General features: G+C 45.3%; 1 protein-coding gene across 4 annotated transcripts in view; it reads left to right on the forward strand.

The window, feature by feature from the left end:
- Positions 1 to 22,836, forward strand: part of NFAM1 (NFAT activating protein with ITAM motif 1) — a 39,072-nt gene extending 16,236 nt beyond the window's left edge. The window contains exons 3-8 of one of the 4 annotated variants that reach the window (XM_069215672.1): positions 320 to 441; positions 1,958 to 2,071; positions 6,301 to 6,387; positions 16,087 to 16,173; positions 17,766 to 17,852; positions 22,119 to 22,836. In XM_069215672.1, coding sequence (XP_069071773.1) covers positions 320 to 441; positions 1,958 to 2,071; positions 6,301 to 6,387; positions 16,087 to 16,173; positions 17,766 to 17,852; positions 22,119 to 22,178 — 557 coding nt within the window. In that variant the 3' untranslated portion in view covers positions 22,179 to 22,836. The remainder of the gene's footprint in view (positions 1 to 319; positions 442 to 1,957; positions 2,072 to 6,300; positions 6,388 to 16,086; positions 16,174 to 17,765; positions 17,853 to 22,118) is intronic. The other 3 variants (XM_069215673.1, XM_069215674.1, XM_069215676.1) reach the window with 3 other exon arrangements.
- The last annotated feature ends 736 nt before the right edge of the window (positions 22,837 to 23,572 follow it).

The following is a 23,572-nucleotide window of genomic DNA, read 5'->3' on the forward strand; positions in this document are numbered from 1 at the left end:
TGTTTTGCTTCCAGGTCCTGCACAGCATCCTGTGTGCCCGGGCACTACTTTCTGTTAGCTTATGTAGTATTTGGACAGCTCAGAGATTAATAATGTGAGCAGTTCATTATTAACCAGCAGAAGGATGAATAGTCACTGTTCTCCGGATTGAAGGACTTATTCAGGATTCACATGGAAAGATGTCTTCATGACTCTAGTACAACAAAAACTAGCCTCTGCTTTCTATGCATTGATCTGCCCAGAAGCGTCTCGAGAGGATATGATGAAAGAGGAACCTGGAGAGACTAACTTTTGTCCAATATTGGTTTTCTTTCTACAGACACTGGATATGTAAGAAACAGACCAGAAAAAGGTCTACCTGTCTTTCTGAAAACCACCTGCGGCCTCCTGACAGCCCTGAGTCTGGTTGGAACAGGCCTGCTGCTGTTCTGGAAGAAAAAGGCAAGTCCAGGTGGTTGAGAGGTTTGGTAATAACGACACCTGGAGCAGCGATTACTGCAAATAGGACATATTTGTGCAGCAGGGTGTTAACTGGTGTGTCTGTCCGTAACCTGCTCCCTTCTGCTAACAAAACCTTCTTTCTTCCTAATCCACCTTTCTGTTCAGCAAGGACACACAGATGTGAGGGACAGTGCTGTCACCTTAAGACGTCAAGACAAGCCTGCCTCCAAGGGCTCTGGGTCCCAAAGGTGAGGAAGAGCCCATTACATATCACACTCCCTTTGAGGATTTTGAGTCGAAAGAGTGAGGACTGGGCCATTACACATTACGCTTCTTTTGAGGATTATTGGTCCCAAGAGGGTGGACCAGTCTGTTACACATTACGGTCCCTTTGAGGTCTCTTGGGTCCCAACGGTGAGGACCAGCCCATTATATATTACGCTTACTTTGAGGTCTCTCGGGTACCAAATGTGAGGACCAGCCTATTACATATTACGCTCCCTTTGGGGACTCTTGGGTCTCAAAGGTGAGGGCCAGCCCATTACAGATTGTGCTGAATTTTAAGACTGTGGGTTCCAAGAGTAAGGACAACCCTATTACACTTAACGCTTCCTAAGAGGACTCTGGGTCCAAGAGTGAGGACTGGCCCATAACACATTATCTGAACTGTTGTATTGTTATTGCTGATATCTGCGAGCAATGAGGGCTGATAATAGTTATGAATCCAGCTACAGGGGAAGGCTAGTAAAGCGGGAGCAGATACCTAATATCTGTTGTTGCCCACCAGCTAGGGGTAACAAGGCTATCAGCACAGCCCGCTAGCTCCTGGATTGCTCCCATCATACACAAGACAGGCTGCGGTTCAGTAAAAGCAGGACCAGTGTCTGGCTGTCACATGCTGGCACCTCAGCATGTGCTTGTGCCCTACCACCTCCGCCGACCTTGCAATGGGGGCATGCAATTGAAGGTGGCAGAATCCATACTTCTGTGACACAGGCCTTTCTACCTCTACCTCTTGTGAGAAGACCTGTCCTCCACCCAACCAATCAGTACCCCAAAACCAGGGTCTTTGATGCCTCATCAGGTATGTTGTCGACTGTGTGTAACACCATTGCATGTTTTGAAATTGGGCTCACCTGCATGAAACTTTGAGAAGTTATGAGTGTTTTCTTCGACAGTATATTCCAGGTCCCTGGCCAGGCTCTGAGTTATATTGATTGTTCTTACCACAGCCTGTCTCGGGGCCCTGCCCAGGCACTGTATTGTGCTTACGGTCGTCAGTCTGGTAGTGCAGAGGTGTACAGTTGGTAGTTAAAAGCCCAGGGCCCTACAGTTTTACATTATCAATCTAGTCGGAGACGGACAGGTAGTATGATGTTTAAAAATGCTAAAATGAATTGATTCATTTATTGTTTCATGCATCCCTTAAATAATAATTCATTAAGGAGCTCAGAAGCAGACATAATGCAGAGAGCCCCACTCACGTGCTTCCTTTGTGCTTTGTGTTTCTAAACAGGGGTACCCTACCTGGTCCAGTGTGAGAGCCCGCCAGGCAGACGGAGGGCGGACAGAATCTCTCTCTGGGTGCAGCAGCAGAGCAGAGGTCTGCACCCCTGGGTCCATCTACACAGTGAGTGCCAAAGGCAGCAACTGCAGTGTAATCACACACAGAGACTGGGAAAACGTATCCTAGTTGGATTTTCCCCCACAAAATGTCAGCTAGGCCTGGAAAAGGGGGGGGGGGCAAAAGTAGAAAGCCACTATTAAAGTCTCCCTTTAATATTCAGAGAGAATTGGAATAGATGCCTCTCCCACTAGTAGTGGCAGGCTTCATCATCGCCGCCTATCTTGTGGCATGCTTCATCATCTGTGCTTATACCCAGTTCTGCCTTTAAAGTTGGCAAACTTCAAAGCAAAGTCTCAAGTGTTTGCAAGATCCTTCCTTGTCCAGGCCAGGACCCAGACACTCACCAGGGGGTCGGAGACGGCATTGTGTGAGGGCAGGCACAGTTCTTTCAGTTGTGAGTGACCACTCCTCCCCTCCAGCACAGATGGCTAATCAAGATATGCAGGCTACACCTCAGCCACCTTTGTGTCACTGTCTAGAGAAGAGTTGTGAACAGCCCAACTGTCAAACTGACCCAGATGGGAAATCCACAAATAGGCAGAGTCACACAATGGATTAAGCAAGAAAATGCCTACTTTCTAAAAGTGGCATTTTCAAACTAACAATCTAAAAACCAACTTCACTAAAAGATGTATTTTTAAATTGTGAGCTCAGAGACCCTAAACTCCAAATTTGTATCTGCTCTCAAAGAGAATCTGTGGTTTAATGCTATTTAAAGGCAGCCCCAATGTTAACCTATGAGAGAGATAGGCCTTGCACAGTGAAAACCGAATTTGGCAGTATTTTACTGTTAGGACATATAAAACGCGCTAGTATATGGCCTACCTTAAACATACACTGCACCCTGCCCTTGGGGCTACCTGGGGCCTACCTTAGGGGTGCCTTACATGTAGTAAAAGGGAAGGTTTAGGCCTGGCAAGTGGGTAACCTTGCCAAGCTGAATTGGCAGTTTAAACCTGCACACACAGACACTGCAGTGGCAGGTCTGAGCCATGTATACAGAGCTACTAAAGTGGGTGGCACAACCAGTGCTGCAGGCTCACTAGTAGCATTTGATTTACAGGCCCTGGGCACCTCTAGTGCACTTTACTAGGGACTTACCAGTAAATCAAATATGCCAATCATGGATATACCAATCAACAGTACACTTTACACAGAGAGCATATGCACTTTAGCACTGGTTAGCAGTGGGAAAGTGACCAGAGTCCTAAAGCCAACAAAAACAGGTCAGAAAAATAGGAAGAAGGAGGCAAAAAGACTGGGGATGACCCTGCAAAAAGGGCCATTGCCAACCATTATCTACACCTATTCCGTGGCTTACTTCATTGTTGGAGCCTATCCTGTGGCGTGCTTCATCACCTACACCTATTCTGTGGCTTACTTCATCCTTGGTGCCTATCCAGTAGCATGCTTCATCATCGGCACCTGTCCTGTAGCATGCTTCATCATCGGCGCCTATCCGAGGCGCCGATGACGAAGCCTGCCACTACTAATGGTTGAGGCATCTATTCCAATTCTCTTTGAATACTAGAAGGAGACTTTAATAGTGGCTTCCTACTTTTGCCCCCCCCCCTTTTTTCCAAGCCTAGTTGCGACTTTGTCTGTATTAGCAACTGTAGTGTAACAGATTCAGGCCATGGTGACTGTCTGCCATTGGTGGTTTGCACTGAGCCAAAGTTGAAAACACTGATTAGCACAACTTTGGTACTTGCTGAAAAGTGAAAGCTGCAAAGAAATTTTGATCCACGTATGCAAAACCACTGTTGTTGGGCTTTACTTATTGCTGTCACTTCTGCACCTCGCGGTTCCTCCTGTGGCCTGATCTGTGATTGTGGGGTCATACAGGCCCCAACTTTACACCGGGCATCACCACATTTGTTGCTGCGAGAAGCACCCTGGCGGGCTAGGCCCCTGAGTCCACAGAGGTAAGCAGGAGTCAGAGAGAGTAACTCTGGCTCACATTTGGTAGCCTGGCCTGTTACAAGCGGAAGGTTGAGGTTTTGAGTTGTGATAGTGTCGACTGATCGGCCAGCATGAGCTGCTGTGACATAGGCACTGGGTAGCATCCATTGTAGCGAAGACGGGTGAACTGATTACAGTGGGTCCTTCTCAGGAGGTGTCCAAAGAGGATTCCCAAATTACATTTTTCAACTAACAGTTCTATTTGCAGAGTGGTGTTTGGAGAAAGGAAGGATGGGTGGATTTAGGGTGCCAATTCAGGGGCAGCAAGCACTATATAAATACATTTATAATTAAAATAACTAAAGGCCATAATTTATCTTTTAAGGTATAAGTTACTGTAAATGAGACAAAACTTAACATGTATTTGTAAAGCATACATTTACCCCTTGGACCACCTTGATTTGAATAACAGAGGTTTGTAGTTAGTCTAATCTATGCATTCCATCCATCCGCCAGGGAAAGGTGGATGACTGATTGTGCCAATACAGATTTGAACCTGTGACCACAATGTCAATGCAGGAAGAGACGTGGAAAATGTACAGCTGGATGCAGTACAAATACATGGCCTGCTAAACATTGCAGAATCTGCTATTAGCTTCCAGAAGTAGCTAATTTCGGAAATTTGTGGACCATAGTAATAACAAAGAACAAGATTCCAGCCCAAACTGGAGGTCCACGGAGATATGACACGACTAGAGAGCGGTGGATCATTGAGTCCATCAGTGAAGCTTCCAGTCTGTAAATCAGGCCATAGTCAATGGCTGGGCAGAGATCACTTGTATAATCCAGCCAGTGTCCCATGGCCATCTTGAAACGATTGATTGACTTATTGATACTTCAAGGATAATCAAAGGGTGATTTTGAATCATCCTTTCTAAGCAAAGAAACCCAAACTAAGCTTTGAAGTTTTTGCCATAAAAAATAAGAATACTACAATCAAAGTTGTTGATTTTTTGTGATCTGAAGACATTTTTTGTCAACACAAATTGTGCCAAACAAATTGGTAAAACATCTGAGTTTTAGCTGACATTCCTGGACATCTCCAAAAGAGGTTCCAGTAACATTGTTGTTACAGGGAGCACCATAATACAACAAATTAAAATGAAAACAAGTCAAACTCAGTTCTTGGGCTGTTAATCCAGGTCAGCAATGATTGACTTGCATCTGTTTTGACAAGAGGATTGTGACTTAGGTATATTTTCTAAGAATTTCATCGCCCCATCTCGGGGAAGGGAGTTTTTGGTGCCTGGAGACTCTGCATGAGTCCAGCATGATGGATCCCCTCCCTTCCTGTCTTAGAGCTGGTTCATGGTGCAGGGATATGCCTTGCACTTCTCTGACCTGTCCAAGGCCGGTGTCCTCCTCAGATTCTACGTCGACCAGGTGCTCTACTCAGGGGGAGTTTGAGTTTTGTTTACATTTTGTTTTTAGGTTCTACATACAAGCCGGCGGACAAGTTACTCTGTCACAACAGTAACGGATATCCCGTTCGCCAAAATATAAATTCCATAGGACATAATGGGATTTATATTTCGGCGGATGGGAAATCCGTCACCATTTTGACAGAGTAACCCATCTGCCAAGAACTAAATCAGGTCCAAAGCCTAATTATTAAGTCTGTTTTTAGCACATGTTTGTAAATGATCTCAGGAAATTTAAGGGTTTCAAGGCTACAGGAATTATATTACGTGATCAGGGATGATGAATGGGACAATGATGCTGATTAGTTAAAGGTCACAAGGGTCACCATCTGAGTGGAGCGCTACCAAATAAGGACGTAGCAGAACCTGCCAGAACAGGAGTGTTGTTAGATCCTGCATTGAACCAGAGGGATTGGGGCAGGTACCAGGACAACACCGCCTTTGAGTCCTCTTCCTCCAACTCTGGATTGGCAGCAGGTGCATGGCCACTATGAGTGCAGCAGGTGGAGTGGCACAGGGACACAGCCTTGTGAATGGCCCACTGTACCCTAGTAATGGATCCCTTGTACTGTACACTAGTGGGGTGGAGAGGGTAGCTGGCTTTTTTTCTAGCTGGGAATCAGTGCTGTATCAAGATGCCAATAGTGCCCATTGCCCCCTTGGTATGGCACTGATTCTCAGATGGTCAGTATTTAGACTGTGGACTGCTCTTTGGCTGCCTGACCTTCATAGCTTGCCATGTTCTTCAGTCTACCTTTTTTGTCCCGGCATCACACACTACTCTGTTCCTTCCTTATCTTCGACCATATTGAGTGGTACTCATTTGCTTTTGTTGACTCTCTTTTCCAGTCCTTGGAACCCCACTCTGCTGACATCTACAACATCATCGAACAAGAGGTTGAAAGTCAGCCATCGGCCAGCGTGCAGGAGGGTCCGGTGAGTGCTTGTGGTCAAGCAGGACATGCATGGGGACATTAGTGAAGCCACTTACAGACCAGGGAACATGCAATGACTTGAAAATATCAGCCAAGAGGACCTTGGATGCACAGGAAGTTATGTCACCAAAATACCCTATGCTAGTTCTTTCAGTTGGTGACAGGGGAATGGATTGGTAGTGTCTAGGCCACAGGGAATAAGGACTAGCAAGACACTTGAATGCTAGTTTGGACTGACATCCGTCTGCACCCAACTCCTATTTATGCTGGATGGCATACCACATCTCCTGCCAATTGTACTACTGAAGATCGACCCCTAGAATATCATGATACAAGAATATCGAGGACAGAATATCGAGGGACGAAATGTTGAAAGGTATGTGTATACAGGGAAGTACAGATTTACTATTCCTAACTCCACATTTAAATGCTTTGAAAATATTTGTACTGCATAGGTAAATATATGTGGAGTTATCTATAGAAAATATGGACTGGCTTACCGATTTTTCCTCCAATATTTTGCCCTCGATATTGTGTTTCACCGATATTCTGGGGTTGATATTTAGGATGCACACCCTTGCTAACTTTACATTAATCAATTTAAAGTGGATATTTAAATATTTAAATCTTTTCTTCTCTGCGATAGCTTGGGATTCTCTCACAGAGCGTATCTAGTTCTTTTATTCGGGGGTTGCCGTCAGTGATTAGGTGACTCCCGCACCTTCAGTCTTACTCTTCTGTGTTGCCTTATCTTCTCTTGGTTGACATTCTGTGTCCCATAACTCTGTCATAAGAAGTCTATCCAGCCCTTTCTTCTGTGAACTTTTTTGAACATGAGTATGTTTTGGGTGACAAGTTCTCTTCTGCTTTAGAAATTATTCTTCCTTTCTTACATAGACAGTCCACGGAGTTCATTAGTATTTCATCCTGAATGTATTTCCTGCTTGTCAATTTTTAACTATCACCCAATCACTATGTATATCGCCATGTGGGCAGCTCGTGGTTCTATCACTGTTCAGCTTCGATCTTTTTTGGCTGAGTTTGTGATTGTAATCTTGGTGGCACCATCCTGGAACAAGTCTTGCAGGGCTAACAAATCTCGCACATCTCTCCTGAACAGTCCTGTACCTTGCAGAGCTTCTGTTGTACAATGTGGGCTGTTTTTGTAGGCTCAAAGGACGTTGTGTAATGTCCACTAAGCGTTGTCTCCATGATCTGTGGGAATCTTCAGAGCCTTGTTCAGAGTGCACATGAAGCCTTCTACTTCCATTGACTGGAGGCCATCGGGTATGATCTTGTGGTGTCTAATATTTAGTTCCTGCATTGACATACCAAACTCAGGCCCCCAAAATGGTGGTCCATTGTCTGTTTTGACGAGAATAGGATGTCACACACTGTAATATTTTCTCCATTCTTGGTGGGCCTGGTGAAATGCTAAGGATTCTACTATTTCTCCACTAGGTATTTTGAGCAGCAAACCAGCACAAATTTTGGTCCTGTTTTAGCTTCTTCTGTTATTATTGGATTTAAGAATTTGGATTATTGCTTGGGGTGGGTTACTGCCAACTTCAAGGAACAATCACAACTTTTGTCAGGGCGAACCATTAAAGTCACAAAACTAACCAGAGTTTAACCCCCTAAAAAATGCCCAAACAATAAAAATCCCTTACCAAATTAGAAAAATTCCATACAAATATGATAAATGACTGAGTTATGAAATTTTAAAGATTTAAGTAAAAATAGCACCAAAAACTGCTAGTCACAATGATAGTCAATGGTCGCAGTAGACCGGGACCTAAGTCTAATTTCAGCCTGACTGGGATGGAGCTCAGGGCATATACACCAACCAGGTTTGTCCCGTTCAAAGATTTTAACTTCTAACTTAGGCCTGATTTATTTTTTGGCGTTCGGGCCGTCTTCCACCAGGCGATATAGTAATTTACACTGTCGTCCTGGCAGAGGTCCCTACTACCAAATTTATAAATGTCAGGTCACCAGCAGACTTTTAATTCATTGACAGAAACTACCGCCAAGTTGCAGTCGTTGAGGTATTCAGTAAGGTGTCTGTTACAGATGGTGACCTGCTCTGGAGTCTGGAACTAAAACGCTTTTCAGTGTGGGGTGGTGGCTTGTGGCATCTGTTTCTCCTTCTGAAAAATCGTAGGGTTGATACCAGTGATTTTAGAAAATGTGAGAAACCCTTTCAGCAGAGTATAGTATAAGGCCTTACATCCATTTTTGAGCTAAAACAATATCCTGTGGTGCATTTTGGACTCCATAAATATATTTTGCCTTTTTATTTGAACACGGCCCAAGAGCATTGGAGCCCATTACATTACACAAGGTCAGATTCACAAAGTCAGATTAATTTTATTATACGTACAGGAGTTTAAGTGACTTGCCTAGAATCATAGGATGATGATCGAACGCCAGGACTTAAACCTGGTTCCCCAGATCTAGAGTGGGCAGCACTGGCCAATAGGCCATATCCTTTCTCAATTTATGCATGAAAGTCATACACAGGTGGTATGGTTGTGTACGATCACATACAGAGAGGACATTCTCTGCTGAAATTGCTTTGTTGAAATAAAAAACAGCAGCAACATATATGGGAAGGTTCACCCGGAGTCCTGCTTTGGAACACATGCAAGGGTTTGTTTTCAAACATGAATTGGGGACATTGTTCTACACATTTGAACTGCTGCTCAGGCAGAGCTACTCATTTAAAATATTAATTACATATAGACCAGGACTTTCAAGACCCACCAAAAATCGGCTCGCAACTCTCTAGTGGGTCCCGACCCACAGTTTGGGAAACTCTGTCTTAGAGGGTTTAGTTGGGCTTCAACTTTGCTTTTGAGGTGGAATGGACTCCAACTAAGTCTTAGAGCAACCAGTTAGCTGGTGTCATTTATGTGTAGTTTTTTCGGCTTTGACTTCAGACTCTCTATTTCTTTACCTCCACCCCTTGCTCCCGCTGTATGTCCTGTAGTAGCAGATAGTTATCCGTTTAGTGCGGCTATTGTCCTGTAGACATAGTAAAGGCAGCAGATGGTGAACTGCACTGGAGTCTGGAGCCTGAATACTTTTCTGAGAGGGATTTTGGCCTGTGGCATCCGTCCCCAGTCAGTCAATCAACACAACTTTATTGCTCAGTATTGCCATAAAAGTACACAATAAATTATCTTCAATGTTCAATGATTATTAAAAGCAATTAAAAGTTAAAACATTGACAAGCTAAAATGATAAAACCGATCAATAATTTATAATTGATTAAAACAGTCATAGACCAGATAAATCGATCATGCTATTCTTTGACCTATACTGTGAGTTGTCGGTATTTAACAAGCATGTAAAGAGGCTGATTACTGCGCAACAAACGTCTGACAACCCTAACTGCTGTAACTATAACATTCCCTTCTTATATTTTTTAATGTTGAGAGGGAGTAAAATTGGAGCTAAAAAGCACAGAGGCCATTTCCAATATAAAGAGCAAAAAATCTGATAGTGTGCTGTGCTTTGGTGGGAGAGATTGTCACAAGGGCAATTTGGGAGGTTTGCACACCCCAACCCCTGTTTATCTGATGGAGTTAGGATGACAAAAAGCTGAACATAGATACAACTGTAAATCAGCATTGATGCAATTTCTGGTGAAATTACCTAATATGCAGATTTCTGGTGAGTGTACCACCACAACCATCTTCAAAACCTGGTCCTAAAATTTCTGGCTCTGAACTTCCATGGATCTGTCGCCCGCCCTTCCAAGTTCCCCTGTAGGCCAACTCATCTCATCTTTAATGTCTCAGTTTAGCCTCAGAGAGGACTTGTGTGCAGCAGATACATATGAAACAGGTGCCTTCAACAGAAGAGTGCTGCCCTGCCTTCAGGTTCTCAAAGGGCCTCTGACATTCCACAGTCCAGACCAACTTTCTGAGCTCTTTCTTGGAAGTCAGGCTGTCATTAGTGCAATTAGCATCCCATACTTTGTCACAAAGTTCCTTTAATGCCAGGTTAGACCTAAAAAGGCTCACACCTGGGTCTGTGTCGTGGGGACTGCCCCACTAGGCACCTGTTTGCCTTGATGGTCACTGTCACCCACTATCATCACCAACAATTGTTCCTTATGTTTCAGTTGACCACCCCATAAATTGCTGAAGGTGGTAAAGTCATTGAGGTGGGCCACTCACGACTACTCAAACCCTGACCACATGTAATGGACTGGGTGCTAAAACCTGGCAGGAGCATTCTTCAGCCCAAAGGGCATGACCTTGACCTGGTACAAACCCCCAGCAAAGCAAATACAATCTTCTCCTTGACACAAGGCGCCCGTGAAACTGGCCAGCACCCACTAATACGCTCAAAGGTACTCAGGGACCTGGCAGTATCCAGCATGTCCACCAGCTAGTCTGGCTCATAAGCATCCATCTTGGTCACCGCATTGAGAGCCCTATAGCCCACGAAAATGCATAGGCCCACTGAACATTGCTTAAGAACAGGCACCACTGGGCTAGCCTTATCGACTAAGGGAGCACTCGGTCACTCCCAAGTCCAACATCTTGGCATTGTCTGCCTTGATGCATTCACGGACACTGTCTAAAATCCTGTAGATCTTGTTTTTTATGGGCAAGCTCTTGCCCATGCGCACGTCTTGGATTACTGAAAATAGATGGGAAAATCATCTCAGAAACGCTCAGCACTCTTCTTGCCCCTTAGGAGTCTGATCAGGGCCAAGCGTCACCCTTTCTACAGAGCGAACCTGCTCATCACTGTGCTCCTTGCTGTCAGGGATTTGTTCACTGTCCCCTCAACTGCTTCTGCCATTGCCAGGATGCTGACAATCAAACCTCCCCAGAGATATGTCTTCAGTTGGTTTACTTGCAACAACCACTACGTTCCCTTGTAGCACTTATATGCACCAGATAGTTGACTTAAAGCATTTTCTTAACTACATTGTATGGCTCATGTCAATTACCATCCAAAGCCCTGGGATGATTGGGCTTCATCCCCTATGCCTCCGTCCCCGTCCTATATCCCCTTTTATTGCCAGTCAGTGTCCCCTTCTAGTCATATCCCTTTCTTTATCAGCTCTTGGATAGCCTGAGATACTGTGCTTTCGGCTTCCTGAGGCAAATAATATAGTCTGCCACATCTTTTGTAGCAAATTTAGAAGTTGCTTTCCAGCCCTCTCTGTCTAAGGCGAGAGGGCCCCGAACAGGATGCCCAAATAGAATTTCAAAGGGGCGTAATCCAGCTCCCTTCTGTGGTATTTCCCGGTAGGTGAATAAAAAGCAAGGCAGGAGGAGATCGCTCTTCCTCCTTAGCTTCTCTGGCAGAGTTCCCATCAACTCTTTGGAATGCGGGTTGCACGGTGTGGAGAAGTGGTGGGACTTAGCACTTTGCTCCCTCATCTCTCTCCTATGTGAGGGGATGAAATTCTTTCCTCACTGCTGTGGGCACCCAAGTAATGAAAAGTTCCCTGGAAGTGCCCTCATAACTACCTAAGTACTGATGCTCATCAGAGGTATTGAGAGTGGGCACATAGTAGCATGACCCATTGCTATCAAGATGTGCTTGTTGCCTGATAAGGGGGGCGGGTACGCCAAAGGAACCTAAAATTACAATACCCGACCTCTCATATGGCACACCTGCTGTAGGTGATGGCACCAGTGCCACTGTGGGCTTACCTCCTGTGATACCACTCAGCTGGTAAGCTGAACAGGTCCTACAGGACATTCCCAGCCAATAAAGCAGAGGATCCAACTTATCGTGTTTTTTTTCTGATGCCCAAGCACAGGGCTGACATAACCTAATTGCAAGTGAGGGCCAGAAATTCCTGGCCACTTGGGGAACAAGTAGCCTCGTTCTAGTTCCTGGCCTGTGGTTGACGGGACAACTTCACAGCAGTCTTCCCTTCCAGCCAACATAATCCTTCTCAAACACTCCCTTGGCAACCTGATTCTGGGCTTTCTTACAACGCGCTCAGTGTGTGCCTGCCAGAACTCTTCCCAGAACAGTCCACCAGCAGCTAACAATCCCTGCAGCACTGTCGTGACCCAGACAGCTGGTTTGCTTCAGGGGCTTCATCCTTTTCACCACCTGGAGCAGGGACGATGGACGACACAGCCTTTGCCTCCTCAGAGTCTGCCCGGTCCACTCAAAACCATGTTCTGGTCCTTGAAAATCTGGAGTGGTCATAGTTTCCTTCTGAGGCTGTTTGCAGCCTGTGCCTTAATAAGCCTTTCTGATATGGTTCAAGGCATGTAGGCATCTGACCCTTGTACTAACCAGGAGGAAATCAGATTCTTGCAACCCGACATTGCAAATGGCCCTTTTGTTGTTTATCTCTGCATGAACCCTGGCATGTGGATACTCATTTTTTCAGCGCTTACCACTACCCTGTGCTATAGGCACTGATGAGGATCTCTTTGTGCTTGAAATCCTCAGGACAAGAGCTTTCCTCCCATTGCTACCTATCTCCAGTACAAACCCTTCAGTGTTTCTGTGAATGTGCTTAATAGCCCCGGACCACATCTCCGAGATGTCCATTGTATCTAGGTTGCACATACTGTGACCTTGTGGGCTGTCTTCCTCATAGGCAGTACTCTGTCTATAGGGGTGTAGTCAGTATCTCTCTTAGAATGCCCCACTTTGTGGCATCTGTCATAAATTACCACTTTGGGTGCAGAAGAAACCTCTATCCCTCTATTCTTCTGCCTCTTACTAGCAACGCAGTTCTATTTCTGCTTGGTTCTAGGCCTGGATGTTTTGGGGTTGCATTGTCTGTCCTCTTCCAGTTCAAAATCAGCCCGCTGAGAATTCTTCCACCCCTTTGGCTGATAACAGTGCTGCCCCAACTGGCTGGTAAGACTGTCACCTAATTACTCGTCGGTCAACCTTGTACCTTTGCCTGGATCCTTTTCAACAAGTCAGACAAGTATTGCCTGATGGGGCAGTGCCCTCCTCAATGAATCGGTCTTTCGGCATCAGTTGGTCAAGCGTATGAAAATCATGCACTTCCATAGCTCCTACCCACCTATTCCAGTCATGCAACACTTCATGAATCCAGGTCTTAACCAAATGAAACAGAGTCTGTTCTCCCAGAATTTGCGAAGGTACTGGGCTGGCCCCAGCCCAGACTTCCTGTTCAGAGCTTCTTTCATTCCCTCATGATTAATACTGTCAGCCAAAAGCAGCAGTTCATTGACCATCACCCCTTCCCTTCTCAGGCGACTCAGTAGAGCTGGAACTGTAGAGACTTGATTTAGTCTTACAAGCGGTCTCACTTGATTCAAGTCTTATAAGCAATATCAGAGCTCACAAACCAACCCAAAATATCACAATCACCACAAACATACGAACAAGCTCATTTGGAACTTTGACATGGAGTTCCTCGGAGTTGGAGTTGGAATTATCTTTCCCAGAGTTTGCCTTTTCTGCTGCGCCCCTGAGCTTCTCATTTTCGAGGAGTATTAGTTGTTACTCCAATTCTTTCTTTCTTTCTCCTGTCTTTTTCTTTATTGTTCCTTCCCTTATCATTTTCCTGCTCCACTCGTTCCCTTGCCTTTCCTCTTGGAGTCACTGCTCCTCTCCTCTTGTTCTTCATAAGACAGTCCCAACTTCACCCTCCCAAACTCCCTAGCCTTCTCTTCTTCCTTACCCTTTGCTTCTTGAAGAGCCGACTGCAGAGTCCATATCCCAGTCAAATGTAACCCACCTGAGGAGATTATGGCTGGAGCTGGTGGCATGGGTACCAGAGGGGGTGGGCTTGTTTTGGAGAAAAATTAAGGAAACAACCTTTATGATGTACTTGGGGTGTGTCTAGCGAAACCCACGCTAGGGGTGCATAGAGCCTGATACAATGATACTCCCTCACTAGGTTGATTTCCTGGAATCAGTAAATGACACCCAGTTATTTTTCTTGCTCGCAGAGTAGGGTAGGGGTTCCTGAGCCCTCCTGGTGGAGGTCATGATGGCTGTGGTGTTCCATGTGGTGAATGGAGTCGAAGCGGTGAACGGGTGGCTGTCTGTGGTATCGCTGGGTGGGAGGAGGTTATCGGGCAGTGGGTTAGGGTTTGAAGTTTCTGAAGATGGTGGAAATTTTGTTGTGGAAGTAATCCACCAAGGTGTTGCAGACTTTCTGGGAAGGGCAGATCGTGTTCTTGCTGGCTGTAGGGCAGGAGAACTCTCTGATGATGTTGAACTTTCTGATGATGTTGAAGAGTTCTTAAGTGTGGTTGGTGCTTGCTTAAATGTGGTTCATCAGGGCATCCCTTATCACGTCCTTTAGGTGTTGATGGTACATGTTGAGGGCTGATGTGAAGGCGGTTCAGTGTGTGGGGTCTCTGCTGGTGCACCATCATCTTTCTAGTGGTTTTCAGTTGCATTTGGTGGTCCTGAGTTCAGGTGTATACCAGCTGGCTTGTTTGGTGGCACAGTTGATTTTGGTTGGCTTCGTGGGGGCGACTCTGTCGGTGCAGTTGAGGAGCCATGTGTAGAAATTAAGACAGCCTGTTCCAGGTTTGTTGCTTCATTGGGCTCGGTGGTAATGAGGGTGTCTGTTCATTGGGTTTCAGTCCCTCTGTTCTAATTGCGGTAGAAGGAGCCGGGGGGTTTGGTGGTGGTGCTTGGCAGGCCTGGGATAGTGAAATGTACAATGATGTGCTCGTTCCAGGTGAGTTCAATTACATCACTGTAAATGACATGACTGTAAATGACTTTGCTGCTGGCTGTGAAGATTGGGTCAATCGAGTGTCCTTATCTGTGTGTGGGGTTGGTGACCAGTTGGGAGAGGCCAATGTTGCTCATGCTTTCCAGGTGGTTTGTGGAGCTGGCATCTTTGGGGTAATCGAGGTGGAAGTTGAGGTCATGGAGGAAGATGTAGTGTTTGGAGTCAATAGCTAGGTGGGGTGATAAATCTAAAGATGGATCACAGAAGCCAGTAGGCAGTCCAGGTAGTCTGTAGGAGAGGGTGCCTCTGATGGTTGTCCTGCCATCAGTCTGGAGCTGGAAGTTGAGGTGTTCCATGACGGGTGCTGACGTCTTCGGTGGGGGTGCAGTGGAGAGTTCCCTTGTGGGTAATGGCTGTGCCTCCTCCTTGTTTGTTGGTGCTGTTCCGGTAAATCATCTTGTAGCTCTAGGATGCTGCAGTGGTGAGGTCGAGGATTGAGGAGGGGTTGAGCCAGGTCTCAGTGATGAACATCGCGTCAGGGCTGGTGTGGTGGTGGTGTCCCAGACTGTGGTGCCGTGTTTGCAGTGGACCGGGCATTGAGCAGGATGCACTGGAGCTGCTCAGGAGCGTTTGTGGCTGGTGTGGAGAATGTGGGTTTCTGTGTGTGCAGTGGGTCCTGAGTTGCAAGTGAATCGACAGTAGTGGCAGATGAAGGGTCCTTTCAAAGATAAAGCAGAAGAGATGCAGCAGATGTTGCAGCATCTGAGATCAAGGACCCAGAGCTCAACAGTGGAGTATCGGTGGGAGGCCGAAGGGCCAGTGTTCCCGGCACTGTGCGCAGTCCTGTGAGCTGGCAGTAGCCGCAGTAGGAAGACCTGAAAAGGCAGTGAGGGAGAGCTGGTATGAGGAGAGGGTAAAGCCTCCAGTGTCATGCTCCTTAAAAGCCACCTTACGGAAAGGATGAACAGGAATGCTTGGAGTATCCTAGCAGCCAGCTTCTTTTGAGTTCTGTTGTTTTTTGTTCCATTTGAGATGCCATCCATGGAAAAGCACAAGCAACTGGAGAAGAAAATTAGTCCAGAAGTACAAGCTGAGGGAAAGAAGAGAACATCAGACAAGGTAAATCAGACATCGACTACTCATGTGTTGTCATTTGCACCGCCACGCGGAGTCTGAGCACCATCATGCATTCAGGTGCCAATTCATTCTGGACCTTCTGTCAACTTTTATTGGCTCATATCTTTCAACGGAACGTCACTAGAGTTATGAAAGATATACTACCCGGACAGGTAATCATTATATTTCAGTATCGATGCGTCCTAAGTGTTAGTCCGTCTCAGCCACGTATCCTATCCCCATGCTTTGAACCACCTTAGTGGATGTACGAGCTAGAGCCGACCATCTTCACTCCAGAGGTCATGGTGGAGAGTCCCCAGAAATACCAGGAACACCACTGCTTGGTGGTTTGTACATCATAAACCCCACTAATAGTCCAACAAAGAGGCCAGGACCACAGGTCCTGTGCCACAAAAGTGACAGGGATGAAATGTGGACCCTGGACAGAGGAAGGGTAAGAGAACTGGTGTTTGGTCAAGGCTGCTATTCAGGCATGCCTTCACAAAAGGAGATGTATTCAGAGTTGAGCAAAACCCAAACCAACTGGCAAACACTGACCTCAGATGACACAGGTTATAGCGAGAGGCGGAGGCTGCCAATAGGTGTTGCCAAAACAGTTATTTTAGTAGATTACAACATGATAAACTTCCCCAACAACCTTGACATACTAGAGACAAAGTGAAGGCTGCCCCTTTCAAGGTGATCTTCTTTACTCCAGCCAGAGCAGACACTTGCCCCCAGACCATGCATCTTGTTTGTTTGAGTGTGGAGAAAGTTGTGTTAGGGTGAATTGGAACAACTTCCCGGTAGAGAAAGAAACTAAAGGAAGATGTTGTTTGGAATAGAAAATGGATATGAGGAAGGATATTGAAGGAAGACACCAAATCAGAAAGAACACGTAAAGAGGACTCTGTTCACTTGTAGAGACAGGTACATCTGCATCCTGTTGATGAATGAAAACAAAGAAATGTTTACTTTAGGTGTGAAAGTTGAAAAGAAGTGCTGTGCTTGAACAGATGGAAATAAAAGCCTTGTTATTTGAAGGAGTACCAGTCCTATAGGGAGAGAGGCTCAATTTTTGTGAGAAAGAACATCTGTCCCATAGAAATGTAGACAAAAGAAAGTCTTAAGATGACAAAGAGTACTACACCCATATTGATGGCCACTGAAGAAGGACTTTCCCACAGGATATAGGATAATTACTTCGTCGTAGCACCAGTGACAGTGCTAAGAGAATTAATCACAGTAAAAAGTTTCCCAGCCAGCCTTATCCCCACCCTACGGTGCATGTCCCTGGTGGCTGATGCTGGTTCAGACGTGGAGGTAGGGAGATGCCTTATAAATGTTAGTATATGCACAGGACCTGGCACAAACCATGTACTGTACAACTCAGCAGTAAGCGATATCACGAGACAGTTTCATTGTCCTATTGTTGATATTTGGGAAAGGAGAGAAAGTGATGATGCTGGGGAGGTGGAAACCCCTTCAGTGTCACTCTGCTTATAGATCACCTTATGGAAAGCATGAATAGGACTGGCTGGAATGTCCTAGCACCTACCCTCTTTTGAGTTCTGTTGGTTCGTGTTCCATTTCAGATGCCATCCACATCAAAACACAAGCAACTGGAGAAGAAAATGAGCCCAGAAATACAAGCTGGGGGAATGAAGAGAACATCAGACAAGGTAAATCAGACATCAACTACCCATGTGTTGACATTGGCACCACCATGCCGAGTCTGAGCACCATCATGTATTCAGGTGCCGATTTATTCTGGACCCTTCGCTCATCTTTTATTGGGTCATACCTTTCAACAGAACATCACTAGAGGTATGAGAGACATACTTCCTGGACATATAATCATTGTATTTTAGTATTGATGCGTCCTAGGTGTTAGCACGTCAGAGCCATGTATCCTCTCCCCGTGCTTTGAACCACCTCAGTGGATGTACGAGCTAGAGCGGACCATCTTCACTAACAGAGGTCATGGCGGAGGGTTTCCAAAAATACCAGGTGGTTTGTCCATCATAGACCCCACTAATAGTCAAAGACAGCATCCAGAACCACACGTCCTGTGCCACAAAAGTGACAGGGATGAAATGTGGACCCTGGACAGAGGAAGGGTAAGAGAACTGGTGTTTGGTCAAGGCTGCTATTCAGGCATGCCTTCACCAAAGGACATGTATTCAGATTTGAGCAAAACCCAAACCAACCGGCAAACACTGAGCTCAGATGACACAGGTTATAGGGAGAGGCGAAGGCTGCCAATAGGCATTGCCAAAAGAGTTATTTTAGTAGATTACAACATGATAAAGTTCCCCAACAACATTGAAATACCAGAGACAACCTGAAAGCCTGCCACCCTTCCCAGATTATCCTCTCTTCTTCAGGCAGAGTGTGCGCTTGCCCCTAGACCAGGCATCTTGTGTGTTTCAGTGTGGAGAAAGTAGTGTTTGGATGAATTGGAACAACTTTCCTGTAGGGAAAGAAATTAAAGAAAGACGTTCTTTTGGAGAGAAAACGCCAAATGAGAAAGAAAAACTAAAGAGGACCTTGTTCACTTGTAGAGACAAGTATATCTGTGTCCTATGGATGAATGACAATGAAGAAATGTTTACTTTGGGTGTGAAAGACTCAAGCAAATGCTCTGCCTGAACAGATGGAGAAGAAGGACTTGTTATTAGAAGGAGTACCAGTCCTTCAAGGAGAGGGGCTCACTTTGTGTGAGAAAGAACACCTGACCCATAGAAATGTAGACAAAAGAAAGTCTTTAGATTGCAAAGAATACTACACCCATAATGATGGCTACTGAAGAAGGACTTTCCCACGGGATATAGGATACTTACTTCATCGCAGCACCAGTGACAGAGCTAAGAGAATTAGTCACAGTAAAAAGGTTCCCAGCCAGCCTTAGCTCCACCCCATGGCGCATGGTCCTGGTGGGAGATGCTAGTTCAGAGGTGGGGAAAGGGAGATGCTTTATATGTCTAGCATATGCACACTGCCCTCAGCCAAGCTCGGCAGAGGGTTCCAACTCAGCTAAAAAGGACCCAGGACTAGACCCAGTGATACGGTGTACACAAGGAGAATGAGAAGTAGAGGACCTGTCGATTAACAGAGGTAAGCGCCCTGGTCTGGACAACGGTTGGCCCAGGTCAGAGAGAATGTGTGTCCCCTGGACCTGCCTCCCCTTCCTCGCTGGAGAAAGATTTGCTCAGTGAGAGGGAATCCCTACTCCACAGAACCTGATATTGTGTTCAGGTCTGGAGAAACATTTGCTCAGTTTGGACTGGGCCCTATCTTCAGGTACCAAAATGTTTGCAGGTGGCCCCATCTGCTCTTGGACCAGCTAAGTTTCATAGTGACAGGCATTATCATGTAAACTGGAGACGCCTCCCACAGCTCCATGACCAACAGGCAAGCTCACCTCGCAATCCACAAAGCCATGAAAATCTTATCCTTTCAATTACTAAAAACACAGCTGCACCCTCTGCAGTAGCCCCTTGGTCCAAAGGGGGCTACGGATTACAGCGCACACATCAAATAATCAGGTTCATGTATACATTCTTGGATGAGTGACCCTGTACAGCGCTCTGCTGCCTTTTGGCTAGGGTCTGTATATACATACATACGTACCTACATACTGAAAGGTGTGTTAATTCCTTCAATAACTTTCTTCTAAGGTCTGACACTTACTAGGTGCTGTGTGTGGCTACTAATATTCGGTGGTGACGGGACAAAGTGGTTGAATGTGGTCACATGTGGGTCGGTTCACAATAATTCGCAGTTACTCAGAAGTGTATGTCCAGGTGTACGAGTGACCATAGATATCTGTAATTGATTCTAGGCTAGGCAGGAGGAGATTTCCTTGAAACGAGCCAGCCTTCCCAGATCATATATGGAGGCTTCCCAGTGTGCACAGGTTGGAATGCCTGAAGATGGTCTCCACAGATAAGACCATGAAGGGCCAGAAATGCCAAGGTGTATGGCAAGCTGTGTTATAGGTGGCCTGTGGTACAGTGATCTTCATCTGACTCCAGGCTAGACCTGTGGGGCGACAGACGTTCTCTATAGTTGACCTGTGGTGTATTAAGCTTCCTCTGACTCCAGACTAGGCTTGTGGGGTGACAGGCATCCCCTATAGCTTTCTATGGTCCATTAAGCTTTATATGACTACAGAATAGACCTGTGGGGTGAGAAGCATTCTCTGTAGGTCATTATCGTATTTTAAGCTTCATCTGACTCCAGAGTAGACCTTTGGGGCGACAGACGTTCTCTATAGTTGACCTGTGGTATATTAAGCTTCCTCTGACTCCAGACTAGGCTTGTGGGGTGACAGGCATCCCCTATAGCTATCTAGGGTCCATTAAGCTTTATATGACTACAGAATAGACCTGTGGGGTGAGAAGCATTCTCTGTAGGTCATTATCGTATTTTAAGCTTCATCTGACTCCAGACTAGACCTTTGGGGCGACAGATATGCCCTATAGCTGTCTATGGTATATTAAGCTTTATATGACTACAGAATAGACCTGTGGGGTGACAGGCATTCTGCATAGCTGACCTGTGATATACTAAGCACTTATCTAATCTCAGAGTAGGTCTGTGAGTTGACAGGCACTCTATAGGTGACAGATTATTAATATATCAGGCTACAGTTACAACATATGATATATTTATATGACTCCACGCTCAATCTCGTAAACATTAAGCTTTGCATTAACATGGTCGATGGTATATTACTTTAAAAAAAAAAAACTACTCACGCACACTTAAAAAATGTTAGTTTGGAAAATGTTGTCTGTTAAGTACTCCTAACATTACGCACTGCTCCTCAATACCCCCTCGTGCCCTGCTTCTCATATGAAGTATTTTAAGATATGCCAGGGTGAATGCTGGAAATCTGAGGCTCACCTCCCACCAAAGATACTGACCGAGCTGCGCGCCTGTTTCCATCCATGAGGTATAGTCACTGTTTGGAATATTAAGGTTTCTTCAGAGTTGTCATATGGTGTATTAAGCTCTGAGTTTTAGTGCATCGGAAGTGGCCCAGGGACTCCTCGCCTGAGGCCACCGGGTGTACACCTGGGAACTCAGTCGACACACCAGACACCTTGGTGCAGAATCAAACAGCCTAAGTTTGTGGAGTGCTCAGCACTGGGCCAGACTCCCAGAAACACATCACCCAAAGAACAGAAAGGCAAGAGTGTTTATAACCCAATTCTACCAATACCTGGATGTTTGTTCTAGAGTATCTCTAGTTTCAAAATTGTTCCTTCACCACCACAATTCTTTCATTTTCTGTCTTATTTTCAAATGGAATGTGCTTGGCTGAATATTATTATAGGTATTTGTATGTTTGATTCTTCGTTGTTTCAAGGGCTGTGTTTTTAATGCTTGATGGTGTGCCTAGTTTTAAGTTGTACTCATATGATTATTACTTAAAATTGTAATAAAGCCATAAAGACCAGAGAGAGAGGTCACAACCAATCACTTATTAATGAAGCCAACCTCACTCTCCATTGCCCGGCGATGGGCACAATTCTGAGCCCTGTCACTTAGGAAAGACTTTAGCCCCAGGCCATGCCACTTACCTAGTGGAGCAGTCTTCCTGTTTAGATCCTGGGACATTCCCAAGTTCTGAGACTTAAGGAACTGTGACAGGACAACTCTCTCCCACTTCAGCATGGAGCCTCTATAGTATGCTTTCTCCAAACACTCTTGCTTTTAAATCAGGCCAGTCACAGCTTCTGCCTCTCTGGGCAGACCCAGTCCCTCTCTTTGTGGAGCTGGTACAACTGCCTTACAACTAAAGAGGAATAGTTAAAAAGGAATAATTAATTATGTTACGTTCCATAATCTATCAGCCACCATTGCATTTACTTCTACCTAAGCCATATCTCAGTTACATATGATAATTCAAATATTCTGCCCTCTCACTTTCTATCTAGACTCCACGTACCGCAGCAAAACAAGCGGAAGTATTTGATACTGTGTATGAAAACCTGTAAGAGGACTAAAGACTGCATCTGAGTTGTGCCCTCCATCCGTGGCCTCATCATCCATTGGCAACATTGGTCATGTGACCTTTCCAACATGTCTGCTACAGAATGACACTGTCAATGAAACAACAGAAGATGGAAGGAACCACCGTATAGATCTCAGAAAACAACTATGTATGTCTTGTACTGTCTACCAGCTGGGCCTATAGGGCAATCTGGCAGTGCCAGGACGTCTGGTCTGACAGGTCAGTGTGTGGGCTAGTTTATGGCTGTTTGTGGACCTGTTTTATGGACTGGTGGGTCGGTTTTTATTATTGATTTTTGTGATGTTACCACAAAAAATTGCCTGCTGCAAGCGCAAATGCATACTGTTTCCAATATGTTGCAAAATATCTATAGAGCATGTGATTACAAGTTCAAAACTGTCCCGATTTGCAAATGTGGGCCCCTTTTTTAGCTATTTAATTCACTAACAGGAGTCACTTTTATTTTGGTCACCGTTCCTATTTTCTATCCCAGTACGATCATCCTGTCTTCCACCATCTTGAGCTTTTGACTTGTTCCATTGGGGTATTCAACAAAGTAGATGTTTTGACAACTCACACCCTGATTCTGAACTGAATCATGATAGCTGGTAATTAATAAAGACAGAGTTTTCAACACAACATTCTATGTCAAATGATAATTATATCTGAAATGCCTGGAAACTAATCAGCCTTCTCGTAATAACTGTTGTTGTACGAACTTGTCTTCTTCCTCTTCTGAAGCATAATGATAGAAGTCCTCTAACATGTCACTGATGCCAAAGGATTGCACATTTTCCAGGGTGTTGAGTAATTAGGAAGTGATGCAGGAGAGTGGCCGAGCGCCACGTTGCCTTACCGCATCTCTGAAACTCACCTGTATCATGGAGTTTTCAGGATTAGCAGGGGCACAGCTTGTAGCTTAAGTTGGCTAACAGAACAAGCATTGGCAAAGCCAATAGGTCTCGCCTATGAGAGTAATTGGTTTGGCATTGTTTTGGTAGCCGTGATGTACAGCAGCGCAGATGATTTGCAGTGTAGGTAAACCTAATTTTAAAAAGCGCTATAAAGCTGCCAGGACTGATGCACTTTCTGTTGTTTTTAAAGTGCATCCGTGCTGTATGCATCGTAGTCCTTTTTCACTGTTGTTATTATTTTTAGCCATGCTGCTATACAGCACAGCTACAGATCATTGGCAAAGTAGACAATGCCCGTGCTGTACAGTATGAACAAAAGGCAATGGCTGAGTCAGTGCTCTCAAAGGCGAGACCTATTGACTTTGTTAATGCTTATTAGGTCTCAGCACAATACCCCCGTGATTCTGAGCAAATCAAATATCTCCCCTTGTGTGAAAAATAAAATAGTATGACATTTGGCAAA

This window comes from Pleurodeles waltl, chromosome 12, assembly GCF_031143425.1.
Source record: "Pleurodeles waltl isolate 20211129_DDA chromosome 12, aPleWal1.hap1.20221129, whole genome shotgun sequence".
NCBI lineage: Eukaryota > Metazoa > Chordata > Amphibia > Caudata > Salamandridae > Pleurodeles > Pleurodeles waltl.